The sequence below is a fragment of the Bemisia tabaci genome, chromosome 6 (genome assembly GCF_918797505.1).
Source record: "Bemisia tabaci chromosome 6, PGI_BMITA_v3".
In the NCBI taxonomy this organism is placed as follows: domain Eukaryota; kingdom Metazoa; phylum Arthropoda; class Insecta; order Hemiptera; family Aleyrodidae; genus Bemisia; species Bemisia tabaci.
This window is the reverse complement of record NC_092798.1, coordinates 6871668-6898836: the sequence shown is the minus strand read 5'-3', so window position 1 is coordinate 6898836 and position 27169 is coordinate 6871668. Positions and strand designations below refer to the sequence as shown.

Sequence of the window (27169 nt, the reverse complement as noted above, 5' to 3'; positions counted from 1 at the left end):
TAAGAAACATAAAAAGCTCTTCTTGCATATTCTCAAAGCGGAAAAAGACGAAAACTTTGGTAAATGTTGGCTTTGACATATGAGGTTATGTTCTATTGTTTTGAACCAAACGATACATCGAACCACTATCGAATATGATCCATTGAAAACCTTCGACTCAAATCAGATTGGTTTCGTTACTTGTTAAATCTATGTACGACTCATTGGTATAAAAGTCAATTTCCCCGAATAACTGGTCACGCAGTCATTCTAGGATCTCCGAAACTGACGTAAAAGATCGGGTGGAGACCAAAAGTCGCTAAGACACGAAGCGGTAAAACCCTGATCAGACGTGCGTATGCTAAAAAGTAGCTACATAAAAATGAATAAAATCAAAAGTTAAAGCGAAGCGCGCAAATCCTGTGTACATTGTTTCTTTTTAAATAATTCATGTGCACATAGTTCCTTTCAGCAACAATAAGTCCGATTTTGGAGCCCCACCCTCTGTGGACCGGTCAGCGGATTTCGGGTGACCCCGAACATCTTCACATGTCAAACTGGGCAAATAAATTAAATTTTTAACTCATCAATCACGGGATGTTACAAATGTTGGGGCACATTGATGATTGTCGGGGTGAGCACTTTTCGAGGCGAAGTTTCACAAATTAGGTTAAGATTGCTGGGTCAATTGAGGGGCTTGGAGGACAAGGCGCATATTAAGTGCAAGTTTTTTTTTTTGTTAAAAATCGAGATATTTCTGATTTCGAGTAAAACTACTCCTAATGCATATTCTGTGAAAAATTTGCTACCTAATTCCAATTTTTAAGCGTCAAAAAGTCAGTTTCAGCTTTCTTTCCACCATAAGGATCCATGTAATTTCGAAACTTCAATCACGTATTTCTCGAAATGACAAAAACTGCACTTATGCGCCTTGTCTTCCGAGCCCCTCAATTGGACTGCATTTTGCAATTGGGAGCTACAAAATCTAACTCATCTGAAAAAACACTTATGTGCAAAGGGAAACTCATGGCACATACGTTGTTTTTAAACCGGGCCGAAATTTATAGTTCTTAATTGCAAAATATAGTCCAATTGTTCAACTCATCATTCCTCTCCAGACGAACTCCAGCATTAACTTTTGAAAGCAACTTCTACACTGTGAGAGAGATAGTGACGCGGGGGCTCTGAGATATAATGTATCAAAGAACGATTATAAATATGGATTTTTCCTGTAAATCTGGCAACCTCTCGCAAGTCGCGAATCGCGGTGGCACGCGAGAACCAGAATGAGATCCTGGCGGATTTGGAAATGCATAATAATGCGACACCACCGCGGTACTCATGCTAGTTGAGCCGGTCAAATATAAAACCTGACAAGTCCGATTCCTGTTGAGCTCTGAACTGTATAAGAACGCCCATATTTCAGGGCTTTTGAGATAACTGCCGAGTGCGGTGTCCGCATCCAGCGATGCTCATTCACATCGCGTTAATAACGCGAAAGCTCTCGATTCCATGTAGCGCGTGCGAAGATGCAACTGTGACGTTGACGTATTTCCATACATATAGGGGGGTTTCCTTCGGCCAATTTATTTCGGGTGTTATTTAAAAGCTTTATCCGGAAAGTGCCGTACCTACATCGAGGGGAAAAAATCCAGAATTCGGAAGAACTTAATGCAGCCGTAAATTTTTGGTGCATGGAACATCTTTTTGGCGCATGTTAATATTCAGACCACCGTGGTCAAAAATACGAAACTGTTTAGTTCTTCGCTAGTCACTGAGAATGCTTTAAACTCTTTTGACTTGGACAATTTTCGAAACAAACAAAAACTCTAACCCATTTTTGAGTGAAAAAACACCTCCTAAAAACATCTTTACTGCGATAAGATGGAGCATTATTTCTTCTCTTCCGAGCTTGGCAGTTTTCGAAAATGAAGCCCGATAAGTGCCTAATTTCCAGAAAAAATGTCTGAAATGAAAATCGGTATTTCTTCTCATTTTCTTCCAGATTCTATTGGGGGAAACTAGAATAGTGCACCCACAAAAGAAAATGATAAGATTAACCATCTGCTATCCTATCATTTAAATTATTGCCGTTTTCAAGCTCAGAAGATAACATGATTCCAAAGAATAGAGCCTATTCGTCGCTTCACTAGAAAAAAAAAACACATTGGATCTAGAGTCCAGACTCTTGAAAACATTGACAAGAAAAAATACTCTTGATTCAATCAGATTTTTGCTTAAATCAAAAGGAAATCCGCTCAAAGTAAGAAGCTTGGTTCTTGATTTAAGCAAAAATCCGATTGAATCAAGAGTATTTTTTCTTGTCGATGTTTTTAAGAGTCTGGACTCTAGATCCTATGTGGTTTTTTTTGCAGTATTGCGACGCGCGGAGAGCAGATTTGAGGATGATGATTGGCCTTTGAGAATATTATTATTTTAAACCTTTAAACTGGCAACTTCTGGAAGAAGAGCATCGAAGAGACGAACTTCAGAGGGTTTGACGGCGGAATCTCTGCCATGGCAGCAAGTTATGTTTTTATTTTGAATTGAATTGCAAGTTCCCTCAAGAGGAGGAGGGGGTAGGCGTTATGGTAGGATTAAAGGTTTTGGTATGTCGCTTAAAATCCTTTCGAGCCGGATGACCATTCGATGATTTCAAAGCAATTTGGAACATTTGTTATAGAGCGCGATAAATTAACAAGGTATCAATTACGATTCAATTCCATACCTTAAATGGATGACATTTAGACATAAATGTTCGCATGCCTTCGATGCGTTAGAATTGTATTTCATGATTTATTCATCGCTTATAATAACGTCACTTCTAACCGCGACCTCCAAAAGAAAAAAGAACCGGCACAAAGACTAAGAAACAAGAGGAAAGCGAGAAAAAAAAAACAAGAGAAGAAAAATGTAAAAACAAAAAACGAAAAAACAAAACTCAGGGTTGCCACAGATTTTAGAAAACGAAATTCCCTGACATTTCTCTGATTTTCATGACACATTTTGGTGGAATTCCCTGACAATTGAAGATGTGCGACGGATGGTCAACAAGGAATAATTGACTATTGTTTTCAGGCAAAATTTGCTGTTCGAAACCTTAAACCTATTCCAGAAAGCAAATGAAGGTGATTTGACAAATTTTCCCTGACATGTTCGTCATTTTCCCTGACATTTCCTGACTTTTTAAAATTCCCTGACATTTCTCGATCTTCCCTGACTGTGGCAACCCTGAAAAGTCAAATAAAATAAGAGAAAACAGAAGGAAATTTGAGAAAAAATTCAGAGGATAAACTGACCTTCCGAAACACGTGGAGGCGAAAATCACGCCCAGAACAAGGCTTACGATTTGCCTAAGGGCTGGACTCGCTTTCGACGGATGAAGAAGCGACTGGAATGTTGGGGCTATCGTTAGAGCTGTTATCTGTACAGTTATAAACGTGATCTGTAACAAAATACAAAATTACATCAAATAAATTAATACGTACATTACTTGGAATCAAGGATGATTCAAAGAGTGTAGAGCTAAAATATCGGGCAAAGCGTGCAAGAGATATTTTTAAACTTTACTATCGCATTTCAAACGGAAGAGAGGTATTATCAAACCGTAAAAGTTCTGAAAAAAACTTAAATGACGGACCGATAGCCACAGTGGTAAGTGAAACATTCGGTGATGTAGTACTATCAAGACTTCGCAGCACTGGTGGCTTCTTGGATCTTTCAAATTGATTATTTGCATAAACCACTTCTTTGACTTTCCTAGTGCACGCATCTGCTAGGAATCAATGCATAGATATGTTGTTCTAAATGAGCCGAAAGTGGTTCCTATTGCAGAATGTGATCCTATCACCACGTTTTGAAGGCGAGAATTCTTCTTAACCTTAGTGCCCAGGACTTTTATGAGTAAAGTCCCAAGTCTGATTAAATTGACCCGTACTCTTGAGTATATTGATTTTCATAGTTTTTGAAGTATTATCTATGTTTTTGGAGGTAACAAATATTTTTTTCTTTTTTTCTGCTTTATGTCAACTTTTTGGTAACGAACTGACGCTTTGGCACCCCCTCCTCATCCGCCATACTCTCGCAAGAGCGATGGTCGGGTCAATTTGATCCAACTTGACATTTATATGGGTAGTCGTTGAAAAAAATCCTTAACACGATTCAACTCGCGCCAAATTACCAATTTTTAGACGTGCGCCTTTTGGGGAGCTGGAATAACATTTTTCCACTTTTCTTTACCTACTTTTCCTCAAAACGATTATTGATTTGGACACATCATAACACATTTCGAGGAAATTATCTTTGACTTTTCTTAAATTTCAGAAATAAGAAACATTTCAACCGCGCGCGTTGATAACAACGCAGATATACAACTATTCGTGCTTGATTAATGTCCATGATGCATACGCAAAATTGAAGGCGCGATGACGCGAGGCGTGAACTCGCAATGATGTGATTTATGCTGTCAAAGGGGTGTCGTTCAGATTCGGGAGAAAATTTAAAAAAACGAGACCAGATTACGTCTCTCCGACACCTTCGACTGTGTTGCTCACGAAGCCCTCGGAGCACCACTACAAATAAGACAAGCGGAACCAAAACATTAAAAATAAAACAAGGAAAAGGACCCGCGTTGATGACGGCGCAGAGATACAACTATTCGTACTTAATGGATGTCCGTGTTGCGTCTGCAAAATTGAAGGCGCGATGGCACGAGGCGTGCACTCGCAATGCTCCGTTGCGTGTTGCTTGTAAAGTGTCGTTCCGATTCGGGAGAAAATCAAAAAACGAGGCCGGATAACGTATATCCTGTTTTCAGCTGCGTTGCTCACATCACATAGCCTTTGAAGCTCCACTTCAAATAGTAAAAATGGAAACAAACACAATTTTGAAATAGAGCAAGGGGAAGCAGCGCGTTGATGACGGCGCAGAGACTATTCGTACTTGATGGATGTCCGTGTTGCGTCTGCAAAATTGAAGGCGCGATGGCACGAGACGTGCACTCGCAATGCTCCGTTGCGAGATGCTTGTAAAGTGTCGTTCCGATTCGGAAGCCGGAAGCAAAGTTAAGAGACGCGGTCCGACTGAGTCTCTCCTATCGTCGGCTGTCTTGACTCCCGATTTTTTTTTCTTCTTTTTCAATTTGACGTCTGATTTTTCTTAGGATATATTTGTAGACCTATATGTAGGTGATAAGGCAGAGAAATGGTACTGGGGCCACACCGTTTCGCGGGGAAAACAATGTAGGACCTATACGTAGGTAAAAACTCATTTGTGCCGGCTCTATACTGCCGTGCTAGGGAAGAACGCCGCATAAACATTCGAGAGATGCCAAATTTCCTCCGATAAAATGTTCATTTTCCCGGGAAATTAAGAATAAGTTTCCTAGACATTTTCAGACACTTTAGAACAAATTACAGACAAAATTATCCGAGAAATCGGAAGATAAATATTCGCAAATATTTCTGAAAATTTGCGATTTTTCTAAGGAAATTTGGGAACGCCTGAAGGCTCATGCGGCGTTTTTCGTTAGCATGGCAGCATACAACCCCCGGGGCGCGTGTTTTTAGTAAGTCTCGGGTCAATTTGACCCGGCTTGTGCATTTAAGGCTTGAGTAGACAATGAAATCAATTTTTTGATTTTTTCTTTTCAAAATGAATTGAATTTTTGTACCGCAAACTTCACAGTGTATTACTACGCTTTAATTGCATGATTAGGGGCATTTTTTGTCCCAAAATCTTCGTAAAAAACACTCGAGCTAATAACTCGATTTTGAGTGTTTGTGGGTTAAACTTAAGAATCGTTTTCCCGCGGCCGGTATAACATTAAAGAACTGGTGACTATGACACTTCCTCGGTGTTGCCACTCCGATAAGAAAAACACGAAGTTTTCGTGTGAGCTATCGAAAATGAGCGATAGTTTTTGGGCAGAAATCTGCGTTTCTGCAACTTCGTTTGTCGGTAAATTTTCGACATTCTAATTCCCGAGAGAATGAAGCTGTCTAGAGTTCCGACCCCGCGACCCCCGCGTAGTAATAAGAGTGAAAACTTGATCCGCTGGATTTTACGGTGGGTTTTTTTGACATATTCTGAAAGCTGCCCTGGCTCTTTCCGCGCAGCGTGGGAATTTTAGAATCCGTTATGAATCCATCTTGTCTCGTTGGCTATCCGATTGATTTGTGATTTCCCAGAATCGGATATTAAGCTTTTGCCGCGACTGCTTTCGTCAGAATGGATTTGACTACACGCAGGAGCATTTGGTTAGATTGAATTCCTATATTGAATATCGACTATCGCTACGACGAGAATCTCTCTATATCGAGGCAATTGGCCGGTCTCTTGAGTTCTCGTTACAGGGAGAAAGTACTGTGTTCACAGAATACATTTACCTTACACAGAGAGGAAAAACCAGGGAAAGTTTCAAGAAATAACGTTGAGCATTCGGACTACGGACTACCTACATTTCGCATTTTGGAAATTCTGTCTCAATTTAGAAACAACAACAAATGTATCGTTCGTTCCTCTATGCACATAAGTGTTTTTACCGACGAGCCAGAAATTGCAAAATGTAGTCAGTTTTTCCCGGAAAAAATTAATTATAACGGAAAGTCTACAGCCTGGGTGTCTAATAAAACAAGCTGGCCAAAAATCAGTACTTATACAGTGCTTTTTCAGTGCATTCCCAAGAAATTCAGTACCCTCTTAATAGAAAAATTCAGTATTTTTTCAGCACCTCAATTTGACGAAATTCGAAAAAGTTCAAAAATTTGAATATCTCGCTCAAATCTGCGACAAAAATGCCGAAAAATGAAAAAAAATTCGAACCTTCTGGCGGATCCGCACTTTTTCAGTACTTCCGGACCGCCCTTAAAAAGCAATACTTTTTTCGGACTTTCCGGAAATTCCGAACTTGTAGACACCCTGACAGCGTCGCAAATCGGCATACTAGTTTTCGCAGTTTCACCTTCGCATTGTCTCTCAGCCAGATCAAATTTAAACGCAGGGATAGAGTGGGGGTTTGGAAGGGGGGGGGGCAATGACCCACTCAGCTAGCCCTCGACAACATGCGCCTTTGATCCGAGAAAAGCGCAAGTGACCCATTTCCGGGCGTCGCGGCGCGGCGCGCACCTTGCGTCGCGTCGCAACGTTCATTCATGAGCGCTGGTCGCGGACGCGTCGGCGAGTTGAACGACTGCCACTCGGCGGCTCGGGAGGTTGGAAGTTCAGTTGGCCGAGGTTAATGGGCTGCGGTCCCGACCGGCGGCGTGGATGCAATAACGCACTCGGCTCCGTCGAGAAAAGTCACCGCGAGACCGCGGTTGCGAAACGCGCAAAGCGAGGAAATGACACCGCTGCATTTCTCGTAACGCCCGTGCCATACCGCACTCAGAGCCTCGTCTCTGTATTGCAATGGGCCTCTTGCAATCTTCGGATGGAGTGCCTTTGTAACTGAGATTGTGGACACTGCAGGGGTGCGAGCGCAGATAATTGAGACCCTGCAACTGCAAGCCAAGAAATGTAATCGGGTGCAGAGACAATGCATTTTACAGAGCTGCATTGACACTCTAAGCCACGTAATCGAATGAGGCGAAAGTTGAGTGGAGATGTTGCATGTGTGGGGAATTTGCGATTTGACTATTGATACTTATGTAAAATTTCGCGAGAAACATGATAGTGTCTCTGGTTTTCCCTGAAATCAATTCCTAAGCTCAAAAAAGCTCTTAAAGTTGAGGGCGCAATGGAGGGGCCATCTAACGCTATCCTGAGAGTCCACCTCTACATCAAGACAAACTCTCCATGCAAAGATAGAGAGCAAATACATTAGCAGGGTTGCCGTGTTTTCGGTTTTAGAGCCCCCAAATGAAGTGGCAGCCCTGTCAATGTATTTGCTCTCCATCTTTGCATGGATACTTTGTTTTGATGTAGAGGTGGACTCTCAGGATAGCGTGGGATATCCTCTCCATTAAGCCCTCAACTTTGAGAGCTTTTTTGAGCTTGGGAGTTGATTTCAGAGAAAACCAGCGGTACTATCGTGTTTCTCGCCAACTTTTACAAAAAATCAATAATCAAATCGCAAATTCCTCACACATGCAAAATCTCCATTCGGAGGGCAATGCTGTTTTTCGCTGGGTGAAGCTTGATGAGCAAATTCGAGAGCGAAAAATCAAATAAAATTCGCTTCATGATGACTGATGAACGTCGGAGAGTGCTCTTTGCTAGACGCGTTCTTGCAAACTAGGCTGGGGTTGCTCAACCGAGTACTCAACTCTTGGGTCATCAGCTGGACAGTGTCGAGACGTGAATGATCGATTTTCGATATTTCCCTATTTAAAGCTTTGGTAAATAATCGATTATTAAGGTGTTCTTTGTGAACACCCTGTTTATCGATCCTTTTCCATAGGTTTACATGACGGATCAATCGATACATCGCAAAGCGATCCAGTTATCATTAGGCAAATCTCAGCGTTGACTTTCGGAAGTAACAATTACACTGTAGATGAGATAGGCCGTTTGAGATCTCTGAAATATATTTGTCTCTGGGTGCGAAAACTTCCGAAACGCTGACCGTTTGCGGTGATCCGGCGTTTTTACTTGTTTTACGGATCAGTGGTGTGGCGTGCTTTGCGATAAATCGATTAATCTGCCATTTAAAGCTATAGAAAAGGATCGATATTCATGGTGTTCGCAACGAACACCTTAATAATCGATTCTTAACAATAGTTTTAAATGGAGAGATATCGATAATTGATCATTCACGCCACGCTACTGTTACGGATGTAAGAGCGTATCTCGAAATGTGCATGAGCACGAGAAAGCATATGAATGTATATGTAATGCGGGGCTGATGTGGAAATTGAGATAGGTCGTTACGTCAGAGGAGCGACGACATGAATACGTGTTCGGTTCAATGGAAAAATTCAGGCACTAATACAAGAGTTTTAAAAAAATCTCGAAAGATGCATCGGAGAAGGCAAAAAGTAACTCCATTTTCAGATGATTTTACCTTTGGCACCTGCTTGCAAAGTTACAGTAATTGCCTTACTCGCGAGCGGAGGAGATAAATCTGAATCAGGGTCTACCACTATTTTGACTCCGGTAAACGCGCTTTTGCCTATGTCGGGCATTGAAGGCGAAATTCCGTTCCGTGCGTCGAACCGTGGCACGCTGCGGCGCGGCGCCTACAAACCTAAGAGGATACTTCAAGCCTTGCGCAATGCGTGAAGTATCCCGTTAGGTTTGTAGGCGCCAGTGCACGTTTCGCGCTGGCAGCACGCCGCGTCGCACCGTCGCTACGAAATCTTGTGAGCCCGATTTTTTGTTTGCACAATTATTTTCACTGATGTCATTACGTGTTAGTGGAAATATTTGGAATATTTTTGGTGAAACTATTAACATTATTTTTCTGATTCTAAATTCTTGACGTGTTACCCGTAGTCTCCTTGTATCTGCAAGGGGATAGAAACGATAGAATTCAGAATTCAACTAGATAGCTAAAAAAAGTTTAACTTTCGTGACTCGTCACTGGAAATCATTCGGATCTCCCCCCCCCCCCCCCCAAGAGCCCTGCTCAAATATTTCCTTCTATGCGTCATCACTGTTGAATACCACATTCCCGATTATTGGTGGTTTTTCTCGCTAAATTTATTGCTCCTTCCTCCTTCCTCGAATTCGTTTGATGACATTACTTAAGATAATTTTGATCAAATTCAGCGTATTAGAGGAGATCTTTGGAAGTTTTGCCCCGTATCGCGTTCGTGCCACTTTCGTGCGGACCTTAGCTTCATGCCTCAAAAGACGGAGTAAGGAAAACTTTAGATTTCAATGATACAGACGTTATACTGTTCTTTACCGTAACACAGCAGAGCTCCCTAAAAATTCGGCGAATAATACCTCTCCTCTCTAGAGTGCGGTGGCCTATACTGCCGTGCTGAGAAAGAACGCCGTATGAACATTCGAGAGGTGCCAAATTTCCCTGGATAAAACATGTGTTTGTGACAACGTTCAAGCATATTTTTCCTTGAAATTTTCAGTTATATTAGATTAAATTGCGTACACAATTGTCTGAGAATTTTGGAAAATAATGTTCGCAATTTTCCCCGGTAAATTCGATTTTTATCGAAGGAAACTTGGCAAAGTCTGAAAGCTCATACGGCGTTCTTTCTTGGAATTTCAGTATAAAATATCCAGAGCAGGCTGAAGAGAGCCTATTAGTTCGGCGAGGGCCTAGACCTTGTACGTTGCGAAGACACAATGACACCGATGTATCGCTTGATTGATCGGCCCATAGAAATGCCAGTAATAATAGGGGTAATCACGTCCTGCCTCTTGTACTTGACCTTAGCCACCAGATCCTAGAGGGGAGATAGCCTACCGATCATAAATTAATAACCGAAAGTTCCAATTACGATACCCGGACGTTTTTTTTTATTGGGCTGAATTGGTTCATTTTTTTCGACTGGCGTAAGAAGGATTGACTCATGCAAAGGGGTAAATCAGTATCGAAGCGTGAATGATCGATATTCGATATGTTTCCATTTGAAGCTGTGGTAAAAATTCGATTATAATTTCTTGTCGCCATGGATCTCCCGAATTTTCCCAGGTTTATCTCTTTGGCTTGAATTAACATTCTTTGAATTCCGCTGAGAATCGTGCGATATTAAACAAATTTTTCCCTTCGAATTTTCGGTCTTCTACAGAAGATGCTCATTTCCAATTTTTGACCTCGACTTTCCACTTCGATCGTTTCTTTCCACGTCAAAACTGAGGCTGAAAATTAATCCATCACTGATAGTCCTAAAGGATTATACTCTAAATGGTAGGGGAGGGGGGAGAGATAAAGTAAACAGGATGGAAAATAGGAGACAAAAATCTTCTGCACAAGAGAGATTTGATTTTGTTTTAAAATTATTGAAACATTATCGAGTTTAGGTTTAACTGTGGGAAAGATATTTTATCACATGCACGGTCAAAATTAAATGAATTTTTTTATTAACTATGACCACATCTCGCTTTTTTTCTAATTTAAAACGCTGAAGACTGTTAAAGGTAGTGGCACTTTATTCAATAACGAATGGCGGTTTAGTAACCAAAAACTGAACAGTCACGGTGTTGAGGGGGGGGGGGGGTGATTGGAGTAAAATCAGCGTGTGTTATTAGAATCAAGTTCAACAAAAATTTCGAACGATAAAGCCTAATGTTCAGCTTCGACAAGCAAGTTTTACACTAGTTGGAGTTAAAAAGTCTCATGAACTTATTGTGTCAATTTCATTATTGACGTGAAAGTATATGATCAAAAACTTTTAGTTATTAATTTATTTTCTTCCTAGGCCTTATATTATTTCCCATTTCTGCATATCTCATATGTCATTGTGTTTTTCTTAAACGATGCTATTATTTTAAGTGGTTGCTGGTTGCAGGAAGCGCTAACGCTATTAGCCCGTCGATACGGTAACCGCCTTAAAAGGATTACAGCTTTCAGCGAGATCATTCATGATTTGACGTGAAAGGTCGAATACTTGTTGGGTTTCTGAGGCTGGAACATTCTAAATGGATTACTTAGTTTGGATGTGCTTTCACGACTAAAGTGTAAAATCACTTAAAGCAATTTAAGACCCACACAGTAAACAAATTCGAAAGGAAAAAATAGTAAGAGTAAGAGGTATAATATAACATTTGATTAAGTATACCAGTTCATATGTGAGATATAGCATCCGGACGGTCCGTAAGGTTGCAAGTATGGTAAAATTCAAAATTTCTCGGAATTTTTCTTACTTAGATTACAAATTTCCAGGCAACTTTTGCCTAAATTAACTGGCTTTACAAACAACAATAGAAAAAAACCTCCTAACTACGTTTATCCAGGGTGTCTACCAGAACAGGGTGGTCAAAAATAAGTACTTTTACAGTACTTTTTCAGTATATTCTCGAGAAATTCAGTACCTCCGCCAACAGAAAAATTCCGTTCTTTTCCAGTACCTCCATTTGACGAAATTACAAAAATTTGAAATTGCGACAAAAATTACAAAAAATTCAAAAAAAATTCCGGACCTTTTTGCGGAATTTCCGCACTTTTTCAGTACTTCCGGACCGCCCTTACAAAATCAGTACTATTTCCGGACTTTCCGGAAATTCCGGAATTGGAGACACCCTCTTTATCCAACCACGGCTTCTGAGACCTTTATCCGCTTATCCCGCTCGGAATCGCTGATCGGCCGGTGCGGCACGTTCTTCCGCCGCGGGGAAAAGCGGCGTGTGTGAAAAACAATCGGCTCATTACAGCTCCGTAATCACGATTTAATTGACGCCGTGAATATTCAATAGACACAAATCGGAACGCGGGCCCCGCGAAAAACGAATAGACGCGTGTCATGTCGACAAGCGCGCGAATATTGATCAAGAACGTATACGACAATCGGAGTTCTTAGATGGAAAGTCACGGAGCCTTGCTCAACTTTGTCCTTCCTCAACTTTAAGATTAGGTAAGACGGATATTCAAACGCGTGTACGGAAAGATACGGGATCCAAAAATGGCACGAAAAGACACGCTTCAAATGAAGAAGATACAATTTTTTAAAAAAAAAACTGATTTTCAGACGACTAACTCAGGTCGTCCTTTTCTTTGACGAAAGAACCAGGGGCACACAGTGGATCGCACAGTCAATAGAATAGGTCGGACAAAATTTGGAAACTTTAAACGCTTATGACTCCATTTTTACAAAACTTTGAGGTTTTATAAGTGGTTTCATTGGTTTTCTCGTGAAATTTTCTATCAGAACCATCCCTTATAGTATAAAATATGACGATTTAAACATTAAAATGTGCAGTTTTAGTTATAAATATCATGTCCGACCTCTCCTATTGACTCGATCCACTGTGTGGCGTCTGGCGTGGCGTGAATTGCGATGTATCGATTACTATGCCATTTAAACCTATGGTAAAGAATCGATTATTAAAGTGTCCGTCGCGAACACCCTGTTTATCGATCCTTTTCCATAGGTTTAAATGGCATAACAATCGATATATCGCAATTCACGCCACGCCACTGCTTTGTATTCTCCAACTCTTGCGAAGGAGCGAGAGTTAAACTGGACGGCGTTAAGGAGAAAGGAACTAAGCCACATCAGCTATTGCCAAATTTAATGAGTCGGTTTAATTTTTTACAAAAGAACGTTTGTGCAGATTTCTTTGAAAATGTTAAGGGATTGGCTTCGTGCTGTGTAGGAAATTCACTGAAATTTGCAGAAAAATCTGCACAACCGTTCTTATGTAAAAATTAAATTGCTCAGTTAAATTTGGCAATAGCTGATGTGGCTTGGTTCCATTCTGCTTAACGCGGTCCAGCCGTGATCGAATGCAAAGTTTTTCGAAAGCTTGCATTTTAATCACAATAAAAGCAACTGATCCACTGTGAATGGGTTTTTTCTTTTAAATATTCATCTTAAGTCCATTTTCGAACTTAGCCTTTCGACCTCTCCTATTGACTCGATCCACTGTGTGGCGTCTGGCGTGGCGTGAATTGCGATGTATCGATTACTATGCCATTTAAACCTATGGTAAAGAATCGATTATTAAAGTGTCCGTCACGAACACCCTGTTTATCGATCCTTTTCCATAAGTTTAAATGGCATAACAATCGATATATCGCAAAACACGCCACGCCACTGGAAAGAACGTTACTACATTTCAACGTGGCAAAAGGAGGGGTATCGATAAGGGTCGTTTTTGGGCCCATTCTGAATTTCCTCAAATTTACTATTTTCTGCTCATTGAAGTTGTATATTGTACGGAATATATATTGATTTGGTTATTTTGGGTCTCTATCTATTCGGGCCTGATGGCGCATTCAACTGCAAACTCGCATTTCCGTCAAAATCGGCCTTCAGACCCATGTTAAGGCCCGTTCACTGAAAACAAATTCTCGGCGTTTTTACCAAGGTCCGTTGGTTCCTTTACCATCTCACTTTCTTTTACCAATTATTGGTAATTTTACCAAGACAGACTGGTAAGCTTACCTAAAAACCGGTATTTTTACTGTTTTATTTTTCGGGTAAGAATACCACTTTTATTGGCAATCAATTCCTGGTAACTTTGCCATTTTATATCTCGGTAACTCTACCACGGTCGATGAAAAATATTGGCGTTTTTACCAAGGTCCAGTAAAATTACCCAAAAAGTTCAATAATTTTACCGAGATTTCTCGGTAAAATTACCGATTCCATAAATGGTAATTTTACCGAGAAAAAACTGGGATCAAATAGAACCTTGAATTCTTGGCAATTTTACCCTTTTCTTAGTAAATACACAGAGATTTTTTTTCAGCGTGTTGAACCAGAAAAAAGACCGGATACGACCAAATCATGATACATTCTGTAGGATGTAGACTTTCAATGAGCAAAAATTCATAGAGTTGCCCGAGGAAATTCAGCGAGAGTGCGTTCAAGAACGGGCCCCTTCTCTCTACCTGCAGATATGCCATATCAGTGCAATTTTACCTAAAAAAGTGCATTCACTTGGCGGTATATCTTGCATGCAACAGGCCAATTTCAAAACCGCAATCTAAAAGATCAGGGAAGTCATGCTATTACAGACAGCGCTGAAAGTTTCGTCATACTTACACAACGGACACACCGGGGGGTGTTTTTACTGTTTTCCCCTTCTAAATTGGCGTGTCATGTTTTTAGGACAGAGGGAACTTTCTGTGATGTTTTTAATTCGGTGTCATTCTTTGACTCTTTCCAGAGAGGAAGAGGGTAGAAGGAGGGGGTTGTAACCGTCAATAGAACGAAAATTTCTGAAAATAAAGCGTTTGGGTCTGCTAACTCCTTTCCTACCGTACTACAGATGATTTTGATTTACTAAAGCGAACGGAAAGTCTGCAATGACTGAACAAGAATGTCAGCAGTGCATGTTGACTTTCCTGATGCGAAGTTCCGATCATTTTTAATGATGGGTAGTTAATCTTATTCTCTTCGCAACACATATTTCTGCCGTTTCTTCGCGAGGGCGTGGGTAGTTGCGTGGGAGTTTAATTCCCCAAATTGAAAAGGCAATTATCTAGAGTGATTTTTGTGTAACGCTGGACGGATTGTGAGCTCATGCTGACAGGAAAATTTGAGTGTGCTTAAGTTCTCACCCCAGCGCTCGCAAAGATAATAAAATGATGATAATAAAATTTCTAGACTATTCTCACTCAGACACCTCGGCTTTTTTAAGTTTGTACGAGGAAACAAGAGAGTACGATGACCTTCTGAACATTTCGGACAGCAAGCAGGGCATGCGTCTTTCTTTTGAAATATACGATTAGAGGGCCTTGGAAGACAAGGCGCATACGTGCAGTTTCTGCTATTTTGAGAAATACGTGTTTGAAGTTTCGAAATTACATGGGTCCTTATGGCGGAAAGAAAGTTTCAACTGACTTCTTTTTAGTACTTAATTGGAATTTGGGATCGAATTTTCTACAGAAAGTGTATCAAGATAGTTTTATTTGACATCATCCATAACTCAATTTTTTAACAACTGATGCACTTGTGCGCCTTTTCTTCCAAGATCCTCATTATAGCTATGGTGCTTAAAATATAGAGAAAATGTTAGACCTATAATATTTTCACACGGACAAATTTAATCCTATATGAAACAGCGTATCCCTAGTAAAAATAAAATGCCCTTAGTGCGTTCGGAGTGCACTCCGAGTGCACTCCGAACGCACTAAGTGTGTAGTGTGAGAGTGGGTGCGCTTCGAGTGCACTCGGGGTGCACTCGAGGTGCGTCCGTGGTGCCGTGATATATATATATATATATATATATATATATATATATATATATATATATATATATATATATATATATATCATTGGTTCCTCTGTAGAGTAGTAATTTTATGGATGAGCCAAAAATCGTAGTTCTTTCTTGCAAGATTCAGTCTAATAATTGATCGTCAATGCGAAACATTTCCTCAGACCGTCCCCATCAGAGCCACCAGTGGCGCGGCGTGCTTTGCGATATATCGATTGATCTGCCGTTTCAACCCATAGAAAAGGATCGATATATAGCCACAATTAGAAAAACTGGTAACCAAGTATTTTACTCTCATCAGATTCAACTAGAGGGCTGGAGCTAGTGCTATTTGTATTTTGTCGGAAGCAACTCTCATCTGAGTCGCGTATGAGCTAGTTCCTATTTTAAATCTAATCTGAGTCAGAGTAGATTTGATCTTAATGGGAATATGCCACTTTGAGGCGAAATTCAAGATGAGGCGAAGTCACACATACATAGGGTTTCCTCAGTCACCAAGAAGGCAACAACGTCTATAGAAATAATTAATTAAACAAGTTCTGCAAGAGAAAGAGGAACACTGGAACAAGCACACCTATGAGGTCAGGCGTTGAGCGGATGTCTGACGTGTCACTCGGAAAACGACTCTTCGTCGTGGAGGATCCTAAAAGCACCTCGAACATCCGGATGAATTCGAAACGATGGACGCAGAAAACACGAGTCTACTTTGCGAACCCATTTCATTGGTGCGAAATTTCATTAAAGTGGACTGCATTTGGCAAGAAGGAGATAAATGCACTCACAAGTATAGGAAAACAATGGCAAATATGTTGTTTTGTTGAATTGGATCGTCACTGCTCAACTGCTCTTTTCGGGACTGCAACAGAAATGGACTTGTTAGGTTTTAGCATCAGGTGATTCACTTCGTTTCCAAGACGCGGGAAAGGATCTCCATTTAAAGCTTGCAAAATCAATTCAAATAATGACATTTCTTTGAAAAAAATTTAGATATTATTGGTAAGAAACGGCCAACAGTTCCTAGTAAAAATACAATGTTGCGAGTGGACACATTCTGACGCTGAACAAAATAATGTTCCCTCGAAAGTCGTTGAGACTACACCAAATAATTTTGAGCACTTTTAGACTGCGATTTAAGACCGCGTTCAGATGTTAGTTCGGCATTGAGAGTAGGTAATTGCAAAAATTAGGACGGTGTCCGTTTTTGTACCAGTCTAAAAAAGTGTGCAGCAATACTGCCGTGCTAAGGATGAACATATTGTGAACATTTGAGAGTTGCTAAATTTCCCCGAATAAAACATGTATTTTTGAGGAAAGGTATGAATATTTTTCCTTGAAGTTTTTAAATATTTTCAATTAAATCTTGAACTAAACTGACTCAAAAGTTAGAAAAATTCTCAGAGAATTCGGTTTTTCTTGAAGGAAATATGGCAACGTTAGCGGGCTCGTACGGCGTTCTTCCTCAGCACGCACTGGAAAAAAAAAAAAACACATTGGATCTAGAGTCCAGACTCATAAAAACATCGACAAGAAAAAATACTCTTGATTCAATCAGATTTAAGCTTAAATCAAGAACCAAGCCTTTTAATTTGAGCGGATTTCCTTTTGATTTAAGCTTAAATCTGCTCGAATCAAGAGTCCTTTTTCTTGTCAATGTTTTCAAGAGTCTGGACTCTAGATCCAATGTGTTTTTTTTTCCAGTGCGGCAGAATAGTTACCTGATGTTAGAGTCCCTTTATACCCAGAGTTAAGACAACTCGATTATCAGCTGACTGGCAGCCGGCCTTGGCTGGCCATGGAGGCCGAAACGAGTGCACCCGAACGAACGATATTGATGGATAAGGATCAGGAATCCTGCGATGTGTGTCACACAAAAACAACAACATCAACAAATTGATCAATTAAAAAGAAAATGAGATTGGTTTGTGAATAACTTCTTAATCTATTTTCATTTTGGACCGATGGAAATAACAATTTACTCTTGATGAACCCCAATTAGGTAATATTTTCATTATTCTTGTTCACATTCGAGGTACCGCCATCTTGGTGCACTCACTCGTTTCGGCCTCCATGAGCGAGAACCAATCAGAATTGGATTTTTTTTAGGCCACTTTCAGCCCAACCAAAAGTGAGTTGTCTTAACTCTGGGTGTATAGGGACTCTAGGTGCGGCAGAATAGTTACCTGATGTTTCATCCCCTGATGAATCCCGGTAGCTCCGGGATTTTCCGAGTACTAGATATCTATCAAAAATTAGCAAAAATTTAGCATTTTTGCGATCTAGGACTGGAGTTACGTTTCTTGGTCTGAGAAACGACGGCGTTAGGAGCCGATCAGAGTCCCTTTATACTGAGAGTCAAGACAACACCCCTCATGGAGTCACAAACGGGAATAAAGATTACACAAATTGAACGTTTTTCGTACTCTTTGATCGGCCCATTCTCAAATTCCTTTCTCCGTTCCTTCTCTCATTCCGTTTGTTCCTTGTCGAACTCGAAATTCCTCGGTCCATTCCAGATTATAATCTTTGCAATCGGTGAAACTGTAATCTTTATTCCCGTTTGTGACACTGTGAAGGCCTAAAATACGGGAACCAATCAGAAATGGATTCACATTGTCTTGACTCTCAGTATAAAGGGACTCTAATAAGGCCGATCAGCCGAGCCGAATGCTGATCCGAGCGAGGATCATAACAGCTCTAGCGCCACGCCATGGCACAGCCACGTGCTCCGCGGACCAACCTCGGAGGCTGAGGCGGACTGGTGGCGGCGGTGGTGACAAAAAATGGCGAGCCCCCGCCAAACTGGAACAGGGGCCCCCGAAAGCGAAGCGAGAGGCCCGACTCCCGATTCTTCAGGGTCATCTTCGGCCTGGGGACTCCTCTAGTCCTCTGCTCCGAAGCCACGGCCGCTGCCGTCTGCCGTGTTTGGGTGTGCCGCGCTCCCGTCGCACGGCGGATCGAGTCAGTAGGAGAGGTCGGACATGAAATTTTTGACTAAAACTGCAAATTTTGGTGTTCATTTCGTCACATTTTAAGTTTAAAGGGGTGTTTCTAAAAGAAAATTTCACGAGGAAACCACTGAAGCCACTTTTGGAACCTCAACATTTTGTCTAAACGGAGTTATAAGCGTTTAAAGCTTCCAAATTTCGTTCGACCTCTCCTATTGACTCGATCCACCGTGTGCCGCCGCACACTGGATCGAGTTAGTTGGAGAGGTCGGACCAAATTTGGAAACTTAAAACGCTTTTAACTCCGTATATACAAAACTTTTACGTTCTAAAAGTGGTTCCATTGGTTTCCTTATTAAATTTTCTTCGAAAAGCACCCATTGAAATGTAAAATTTGACGAAATAAACATCAAAATTAGCAGTTTTAATCAAACATTTCATGTCCGACCCCTCTAATTGACTCGATCCACTGTGCGGCGCGGCCAATCACTGCGCAATCCGCGACTCCAAGCGTGCTCCCATCATCCATGAGATCATCGTGGGCCCACGACGACGATCGGTGATGCAATGCACCAGGTCATCAAGTTTTTTGCCTGCCAGGAGAGTATAGCCATGACTCGCTCAGGTTTCCTGGACGACTTTTAAAAATAGACGGGGGGGGGGGGGACCCAATAGGGAAGGAAAAGATGAATGAAAAGAAGAGAGAGAAGTATAGTTAGTTCCTGTTTTTAGGGTTACTTAAACTTACTTTTTTTTTGGACAGATTATGACCAATAGGACTAGGTTTATCGACAAAATTTTTGATTAAACCGACCAAAACCGTAGGTCACCTTGACGCGACGCCTTGTCTTCAGGGACGTTTCGTGGGATTTGTCCCAAGTTCGAATCGCAGGAATGAAACTTCTGGGCTTCTTCCCCGTTGAACGAAGCGACAAAATTTCTTCTCCTTCTCTCTGAGTCGCTCTTAGAACTCCGTGAGGACTCCGCTTGATACTGTGATTAGTATTAACCAACTTAATAATTTTCCCAACTTCGCAAGTTAGATAGTTCCCTAGAACAAATCCCATGAAACGTCCTGTGGAGCAAGGCCTGAGACACCTGAGGATAAATAAAGTGTCCTACTGAACCACTGCGTACTCCTGCAACTCTCAATATCGTTCAGAACTTGCAAATGGCGAGTAGCCAGCTGAATGAACAATCACCAATGTGATCCAGGTTCGAACCTGGCGGTCTTAGCCACTGCAATGTAGATATAGCCATCGATATGCATCATCCACGGAATAGAGAAACGATAGCGGTGAGTACGAGAATTTCCACAAGCTTTCACGCACTGGAAAAAAAAAACCACATTGGATCTAGAGTCCAGACTCTTAAAAACATCGAAAAGAAAAAAATCTCTTGATTCAATCAGATTCAAGCTTAAATCAAGAACCAAGCCTCTTAATTTGAGCGGATTTCCTTTTGATTTAAGCTTAAATCTGATTGAATCAAGAGTCCTTTTTCTTGTCAATGTTTTCAAGAGTCTGGATTCTAGATTCAATGTGGTTTTTTTTTCCAGTGCGTGTTCAAGTTAATTTGAACCTCCAAGATGTGGAAGTATAATTAAATTAAATTTAAAAAACATTAATGTCGAAGGTAAAATTAAAAAAAAAAAAAAAAAAAAAAAAAAAAAAAAAAAAAAAAAAACACTATGCAAAGGAAAATTGGATTAACAGGGCAAAAAATGTCAGTGTTCAACAGCGAAATTTTCCGTTTCCTGGCTTTCACGGTCGAGTAAAAATTCATGGGTTATTGGGTTTTCCCAACTTGTTTTCTCCTTAAGATTTCATTGAAAAACGCCCCTGAATCTTAAAGTTAGTAATTACGGCGCTTAGAGTATTTTTTTTTTTTCATTTCTGTTCTTCAACTGTCAATCTAAAGGCCGTGACGTCACTACAGCTCCCGTCTAGGGCTAGACGGACTTGGTGGAACGCTTCGCTTTCCGCATGTCTGGTTGACGAGGTGGAAACGGACGGTAGCGGTGACATGACAGTGACACCGGATCGGAGAAAAACACCACTCTGGTAGGAAGAACGCAGTATGGGCATTCAAAGCTTGCCTCACTTCCTCCGAAAGGACATTTATAAGGACATGGAGGACACGAGGAAAGACATGAATTTTTTTAATTGAAATTTTTACACGTGCAAAATAAAATAGGATGAAACATGGATGGACTTGTAAGTAGTGCGGACTGATGTAGGTATACAGGGTGATCCAAAAGTCCCTTCCACCCCCTCTAACTTTTTACCTAATTGAGGTAAAGATTTGAAACTTGGGGGATATTCCTAGGTCAAAGGGAGCTACTTTTTGGCCCCCCTAAAATTTTCAGGGGGGCCCCCCTTGGGGGGCTACGGACCCCAACTTTTAATTTTCAAATGGGAAGACCCCCTTTGTGATAGCTCGTTCGAAAGAGCATAAAAAAAGAAAACTTTTCGCGCAAACCCGAAGTCAATATCTCAAACCGTTTCAAAATGGCGGCCGGTTAAAGTTCAAAATGGCCGAAAATTCACACCGGTTATTTGTCGATGGATTTGCGCGAAAATCGGTATGTAGGGGTATTTTGACACGAGAAAAACGAATTTAACGTTAGATTTTCAAAAAAACCGAAATTTCCAAAATGGCCGCCGGTCAAAGTTCAAAATGACCAAAAATTGATTTTTTTAGAAATCTAAGTTCAAATTTGTTTATCTTATGCCAAAATACTCTCAAATTCCAAGTTTTAGGCAAATCCATCAGCAAAAAACCGAGGTGACAATTTTCGGCCATTTTAAACTTTAACCGGCGGCCATTTTGGAAATTTCGGTTTTTTTGAAAATCTAACGTTAAATTCGTTTTTCTCGTGTCAAAATACCCCTACATACCGATTTTCGCGCAAATCTATCGACAAATAACCGGTGTGAATTTTCGGCCATTTTGAACTTTAACCGGCCGCCATTTTGAAACGGTTTAAGATATTGACTTCGAGTTTGCGCGAAAAGTTTTCTTTTTTTATGCTCTTTCGAACGAGCTATCACAAAGGGGGTCTTCCTATTTGAAAATTAAAAGTTGGGGGCCGTTGCCCCCCAAGGGGGGCCCCCTGAAAATTTTAGGGGGCCAAAAAGTAGCTCCCTTTGACCTAGGAATATCCCCCAAGTTTCAAATCTTTACCTCAATTAGGTAAAAAGTTAGAGGGGGTGGAAGGGACTTTTGGATCACCCTGTATGCGTTTTTTTCTTTCTTTCTTTTGGAAGGGGGGAGGCGAAATGCTTAAGAGTTTCGGGCCAATAGCAAAACAGATTTCCCAGGTTTTTTTTCAGACCTGACTTTCCCAGATTCTTCAGACCGAATGGAAGTTTTTCCTGGACCTGTTCCGCATAGACATCTCGTTTTCTTTATGAATCAATTTCAGCGTAAATTCTAAAATTCCTGTCAGGACCTGACGTTTCATCGGTTTCAGACTCGATGTGGGGAAATTCAAAAAAACGAAAATTGATAGATTGGACGGAGAAAATCTCGTTTTCTTCCAATGGAGCAGCTTGAAGAACAAGGCGCATGACTGCAATTTTTGAAAAAAATTGACATATTAATGATTTCAAGTATAACTAATCGTGATGCAAATTCTGTGAAAAATTTGCTACCAAATTCCCATTTTTAAGCATCAAAAAGTCAGTTTGAACTCTCTTTGCGCCACGAGGAACCATGACATTTCAAACGTTCAAACACGTATTTCATGAAATAGCAAAAACAGCACTTATGCGCCTTGTCCTCCGAGCCCCTCGATGATTATAAGTCTGTTAAAATGTTTCCTAACTTTCCGTAATCCTTACAGACATTCCCTGACTTCTTGTTTTCCAGGCCGCTAGGAATGCTCTGTTAGGCTGAGGACCTCTCGTCTTATTTGATCTATCTATTTCAAGGAGCAAAAATTAATTAATTAATCGGAAAATGCGTACTTTTCTGAGTTATTTTAAAACGTCTGAATGTCATGCAGCGTTATTATATACTTAGTAACGACAAACATCTCAACGCGACACCGCACCACCGGGTTCGTTTCCGTACATATCGTCGTTGCTCAGACGAAAGAACGTAACTGCATTCCAAGGTTGCAAAATTCACCCAAAAAAATCAATTTTTCACAAGAATGTACCCGTGCGATTTTTGTACAAATCAGACTTTTGCATAAGATCAGAAGCAAAATCAGTGAAATTTTCAATTAGAAATTCTCAAGCTGATCCCGGTCAAAACGTTATTTGCGCGCACTGGAAAAAAAACACATTGGATCTAGAGCCCAGACTCTTAAAAACATCGACAAGAAAAAATACTATTGATTCAATCAGATTTAAGCTTAAATCAAGAACCAAGCCTCTTAATGTGAGCGGATTTCCTTTTGATTTAAGCTTAAATCTGATTGAATCAAGAGTATTTTTTGCTGTTAATGTTTTCAAGAGTCTGGACTCTATGTGGTTTTTTTTTTTTTTTTTTTTTTTTTTTTTTTTTTTTAATAAAGTGCCTGATAAAAGGGTTAAATTGTAAATTTAATTATAAGTTTGTTCTTCTTTATTAAAATTTAATTATACTTTTGAAAATTATTAGTTTTAACTTAACTTAGAATTTTAATAAAAAATAAATAGAATAAGATAAGATATTAAAAATAAAAATCTTAATAATCCAAATTTAATAAAATTGATAGTATATCATTTTACCCACCTACTAAATAACAATATAGCAAAAAAAAATAACTGTCTAATGTGTTTTTTTTTTCCAGTGCGGGGAAATTCGGCAACATAGAAATAGAGTTACGTCCTTTCCGGATTTTCGCGCGACGCTGCTCGTCACGTCACGTCGCGACGACGAGCGTTGACTCCGACGTCGGCCGCGCCGGGCAAAAACCGCGTAACTCCAACGTTAAACATAGGAGGATGCGCGGTTTACGCTCGGGGGGCGGGAAAATGATTATCTCGACCGCCAGCGATGACCTTAGCCGGTGCAGTTTCTGCCATATAGAAAAAGGGAAGCCGCTGGCGGCGGGATCGGCGCGGCTCGGACCGTAAGTCGCTAATTTATTTTTTCTTATTAATAGAATTTTTAACGACCGATACGTCCACGCGCGATTATTTTTAATTCTGGAGACCGCGGACGCGGGATGTAGGTCTCGCGCTACGGTTTCTATTCAAAATATCCCTTTGTTGGGGTCCGTCAACAGTGGCGGAGCGTGCTTCGCGAATGATCCCCCCTCCCCCCCCCCCCCCCTGCATCTATCAAGAAAGGATCGATAGACAGGGTGTTCGCAACGGACACCTTAGTAATCGATTCTTTGCCATAGTTTCAAATGTAAATGTCGGAGGCAAATAGTCAAATCAGGCATTCTATCAAATGCCTAGGCAGGTACTCAAATTTTCAATGTTTACGAGGTTTTTACCGTTTTTACGAAGACGTCTCTAATTTTCGATATTTTGGGACAAAAAATCCGTAGAAGTACATACTGTCATTTTATTTCCCGTTCAAAAATGCTCCTTGCAATTCTTTATCCGTCCAAACTGTGAAAACGTTTTATTTCAAGACATGCTGCATATTTCGAGATAAATTCGCATTAAAGGACTAAAAAAACGTACTTATAATCATATGGAACACGTTTTTACAGGGAATTCTCTTCCACGTGATAAGAGAATTATTTCGTCTACAGTCAGCAAAATAATCAGAATTTCAGTCTAAATGAGAATGTTTAACTATTTGCATAAGCATTTAACAAAATGCCTGATTTGACTATTTTGCCTCCAACAGGTAGACAGGAGGTTCGCACCGAACACCTTAATAATCGATTATTTGCCATAGTTTCAAAAGTAGGTAAATACGGCAAATGTGAGAATACAGCAAATATCGATAATCGATAATTCACGCCTCGCCCCCGTCTGTCAGGTGTCGTTTTGACACAATTTTAAAGATGGATTTAGACGGCAGGACGTGGGGCAGGAAAAATCCATAGAAACATATTGATGTTCACTAAGAAAAATTCGGTTTTCTTAGCGTAGAAAAATAGCTTTTCTGGGCAGGTTCTAGTTGCAGTATTGCAGAAGAAAAGTAATTGATTACACGTAAAATGGCGTATAGGATTATTATCGTAAACATGTAAGTGACGGAAAACGCTTAAAAGGGTCAAACGGACCCTTTTCCCAACATTTTCATTTGACTTTTCCCAAGCTTCAAGTATGATTACGCGGCGATTGTTTTCGGTCTAAAAGTTCTCGCACGATTCCGTGACAAATAAAGGAGTCAGCTCTCTAAATTATTGATTCCGATTACTCTAATGCACGTAATGGGTTTTTGAAATAAAGTAAAATAAACTCATGAATAACTGGACGGATCTCCTTCAGCAAAAATCTTTTCTCAAGGCTGTCTAGGAACATTTATATTGCCACGGATCAAAAACTGCATTCTTCATTCCGCTGTTGAAAAATTTAACAAACATTCTGATTTTCAGAATGAGGTAACCAATATGACTTATTTGTACATGAAATACTGCCATAATACATTTAGATAGAATTTTAGGCAAGTCAGTAGTAATAACATGCAACATGCGTTACTCTAACAATCCGATCATGATGAACGATTGTCTTACAAATGAAATATGTATAAGTTTTTATGGAAATATGCAGATTATCACCGCCTTTTTTTTAGCGTCAATTAAAATGATCGCTCAATGTTTGAACAGCGGAATGGAGACTGCAGCTTTTGATCCTCACAGGGTTGCCACAGAATTAAGAAAATTGAAATCCCTGACATTTCCCTGATTTCCCCGATATATTTAGGTGAAATTCCCTGACAATTGAAGATATGCCGATAAAGAATTTGCAGGTGTCTGCAATTTGATGAATTTCGTGTTTAAGTGGAAACTACTGAGTGAACTGAACACGAGGATACCCTAGGTTCTTGAATTGAACATTACAGAGAAAATACGACAAAATGATCTAATCTTCTAAAATACATGTGTTTGAATGGGAAATGCCGCCAGATGACGTCACTAGGCGGTGCATTTTCTCACTTTTAAATCTATTTTTATACTATTTCCCATATCAGAAAAAAAATTATAAAAAATACAGTGAAATTAGCTCCTTAAGCACTTTCAGATGAAGTAAAAACATTTGCATGCAAGTTTTCCATTGGTCAAAAAGACATTATCAGAAATAGTTTTAGGACAAAATTTGATATTCGAAACGTCAAACCCATTCTAGAAAGGAAATAAAGGTGACTCGACAATTTCCCCTGACATTTCCAGATTTTCTCTGACTGTGGCAACCCTGTTTACAGTTAATTAAAATGACTGCTAAATTTTTAAACAGCGGAATGGAGACTGCAACTTATGATTCTCAGCGTTTCATTTCTTTAAAAACATTTCGCGGAACAAATATAGCGTGATGTGCATATATTGAATTTTGCGATTTCATGTCGTTTTGCGAGCAGCTCACACGCAGAGGCGTCTCCGCCGACCACTCGACGAGATTGGAAATACTATGTCGGATGGACTCTACGAGATTGGAAATACTATGTCGAATGGACTCTACGAGATTGGAAATATGTCGAATGGACAGAATGAAAAAGCGGCTTGGGCGCGGATGGAAAAGCGCGCCTCAATCCAATTTTTTTTATCAGTGCATTAGCTCGAACAATGCGACAATGACCTGCACTCAGCAATCCGCTATCGGGGGCCCGGTGCAGTGGATGCACCGACAAACTGCACCGAAACAAATCTTCGCCTTCCGCGGTTGCCGTTCAGACGTGAGAGCCTCAAATTGGATTGTATTTTGCAATGGACCACTAGATAAGGTACGAGTTTCAGCGCGCTAAACGTTATCATGACAGTCTCTGCGATATAAAAATCTGGCAACCTCAATCTTGACGCTTTGGCTCATTTATGGTAAATTACTTATAGTTTGAACAACACATGATGGGAAATGAACATTGCTCGATTGAGAAGCTTGCTGAAACCGTTGTAGTGGACGATTTGACTCACGTAGAGCTTTGAGTTTCTTGTGAGCGGGCAGTTCAAATTCCTTGTAACCAATGTGAAATAAAAACGTTAATATCTTCGTTAGGAGTTGGTTTCAGTAATTTTCGTTGTGTGAATCGTTTTTTACGTGAAATTCTGGTTAAGAAACATGTATCAGATCGCTTAAACTCGTACCTTGTCTAGTGGTCCATTCGGAACTACAATTTCCGGCCAATCCGTAAAAATATTCATGTCGTCACCTTCCGGCCGAAGTATCACAAGCGCCATGCGACGTTTAAAAATTTCCGCCGCCATTTTACTTTGTTACAGTAGGGTGTCTACTAAAACAGGCTGGCCAAAAATCAGTACTTTTTCCGTACATTCCCGCGGAATTCAGTACTTTTTCAGAGCCTCCATTTGACGAAATTCGAAAGATTTCACAAATTTGAATTTC

At 40.3% G+C, this 27169-nt stretch overlaps 1 protein-coding gene across 1 annotated transcript in view; it reads right to left on the bottom strand.

Moving 5' to 3' along the window:
* The window catches only part of oys (lysophospholipid acyltransferase 6), an 85255-nt gene that overhangs the window by 43927 nt on the left and 14159 nt on the right, over positions 1 to 27169 (bottom strand). The window contains exon 2 of the mRNA XM_019048011.2: positions 3279 to 3424. Within this exon, the coding sequence (XP_018903556.2) occupies positions 3279 to 3424 (146 nt within the window). The remainder of the gene's footprint in view (positions 1 to 3278; positions 3425 to 27169) is intronic.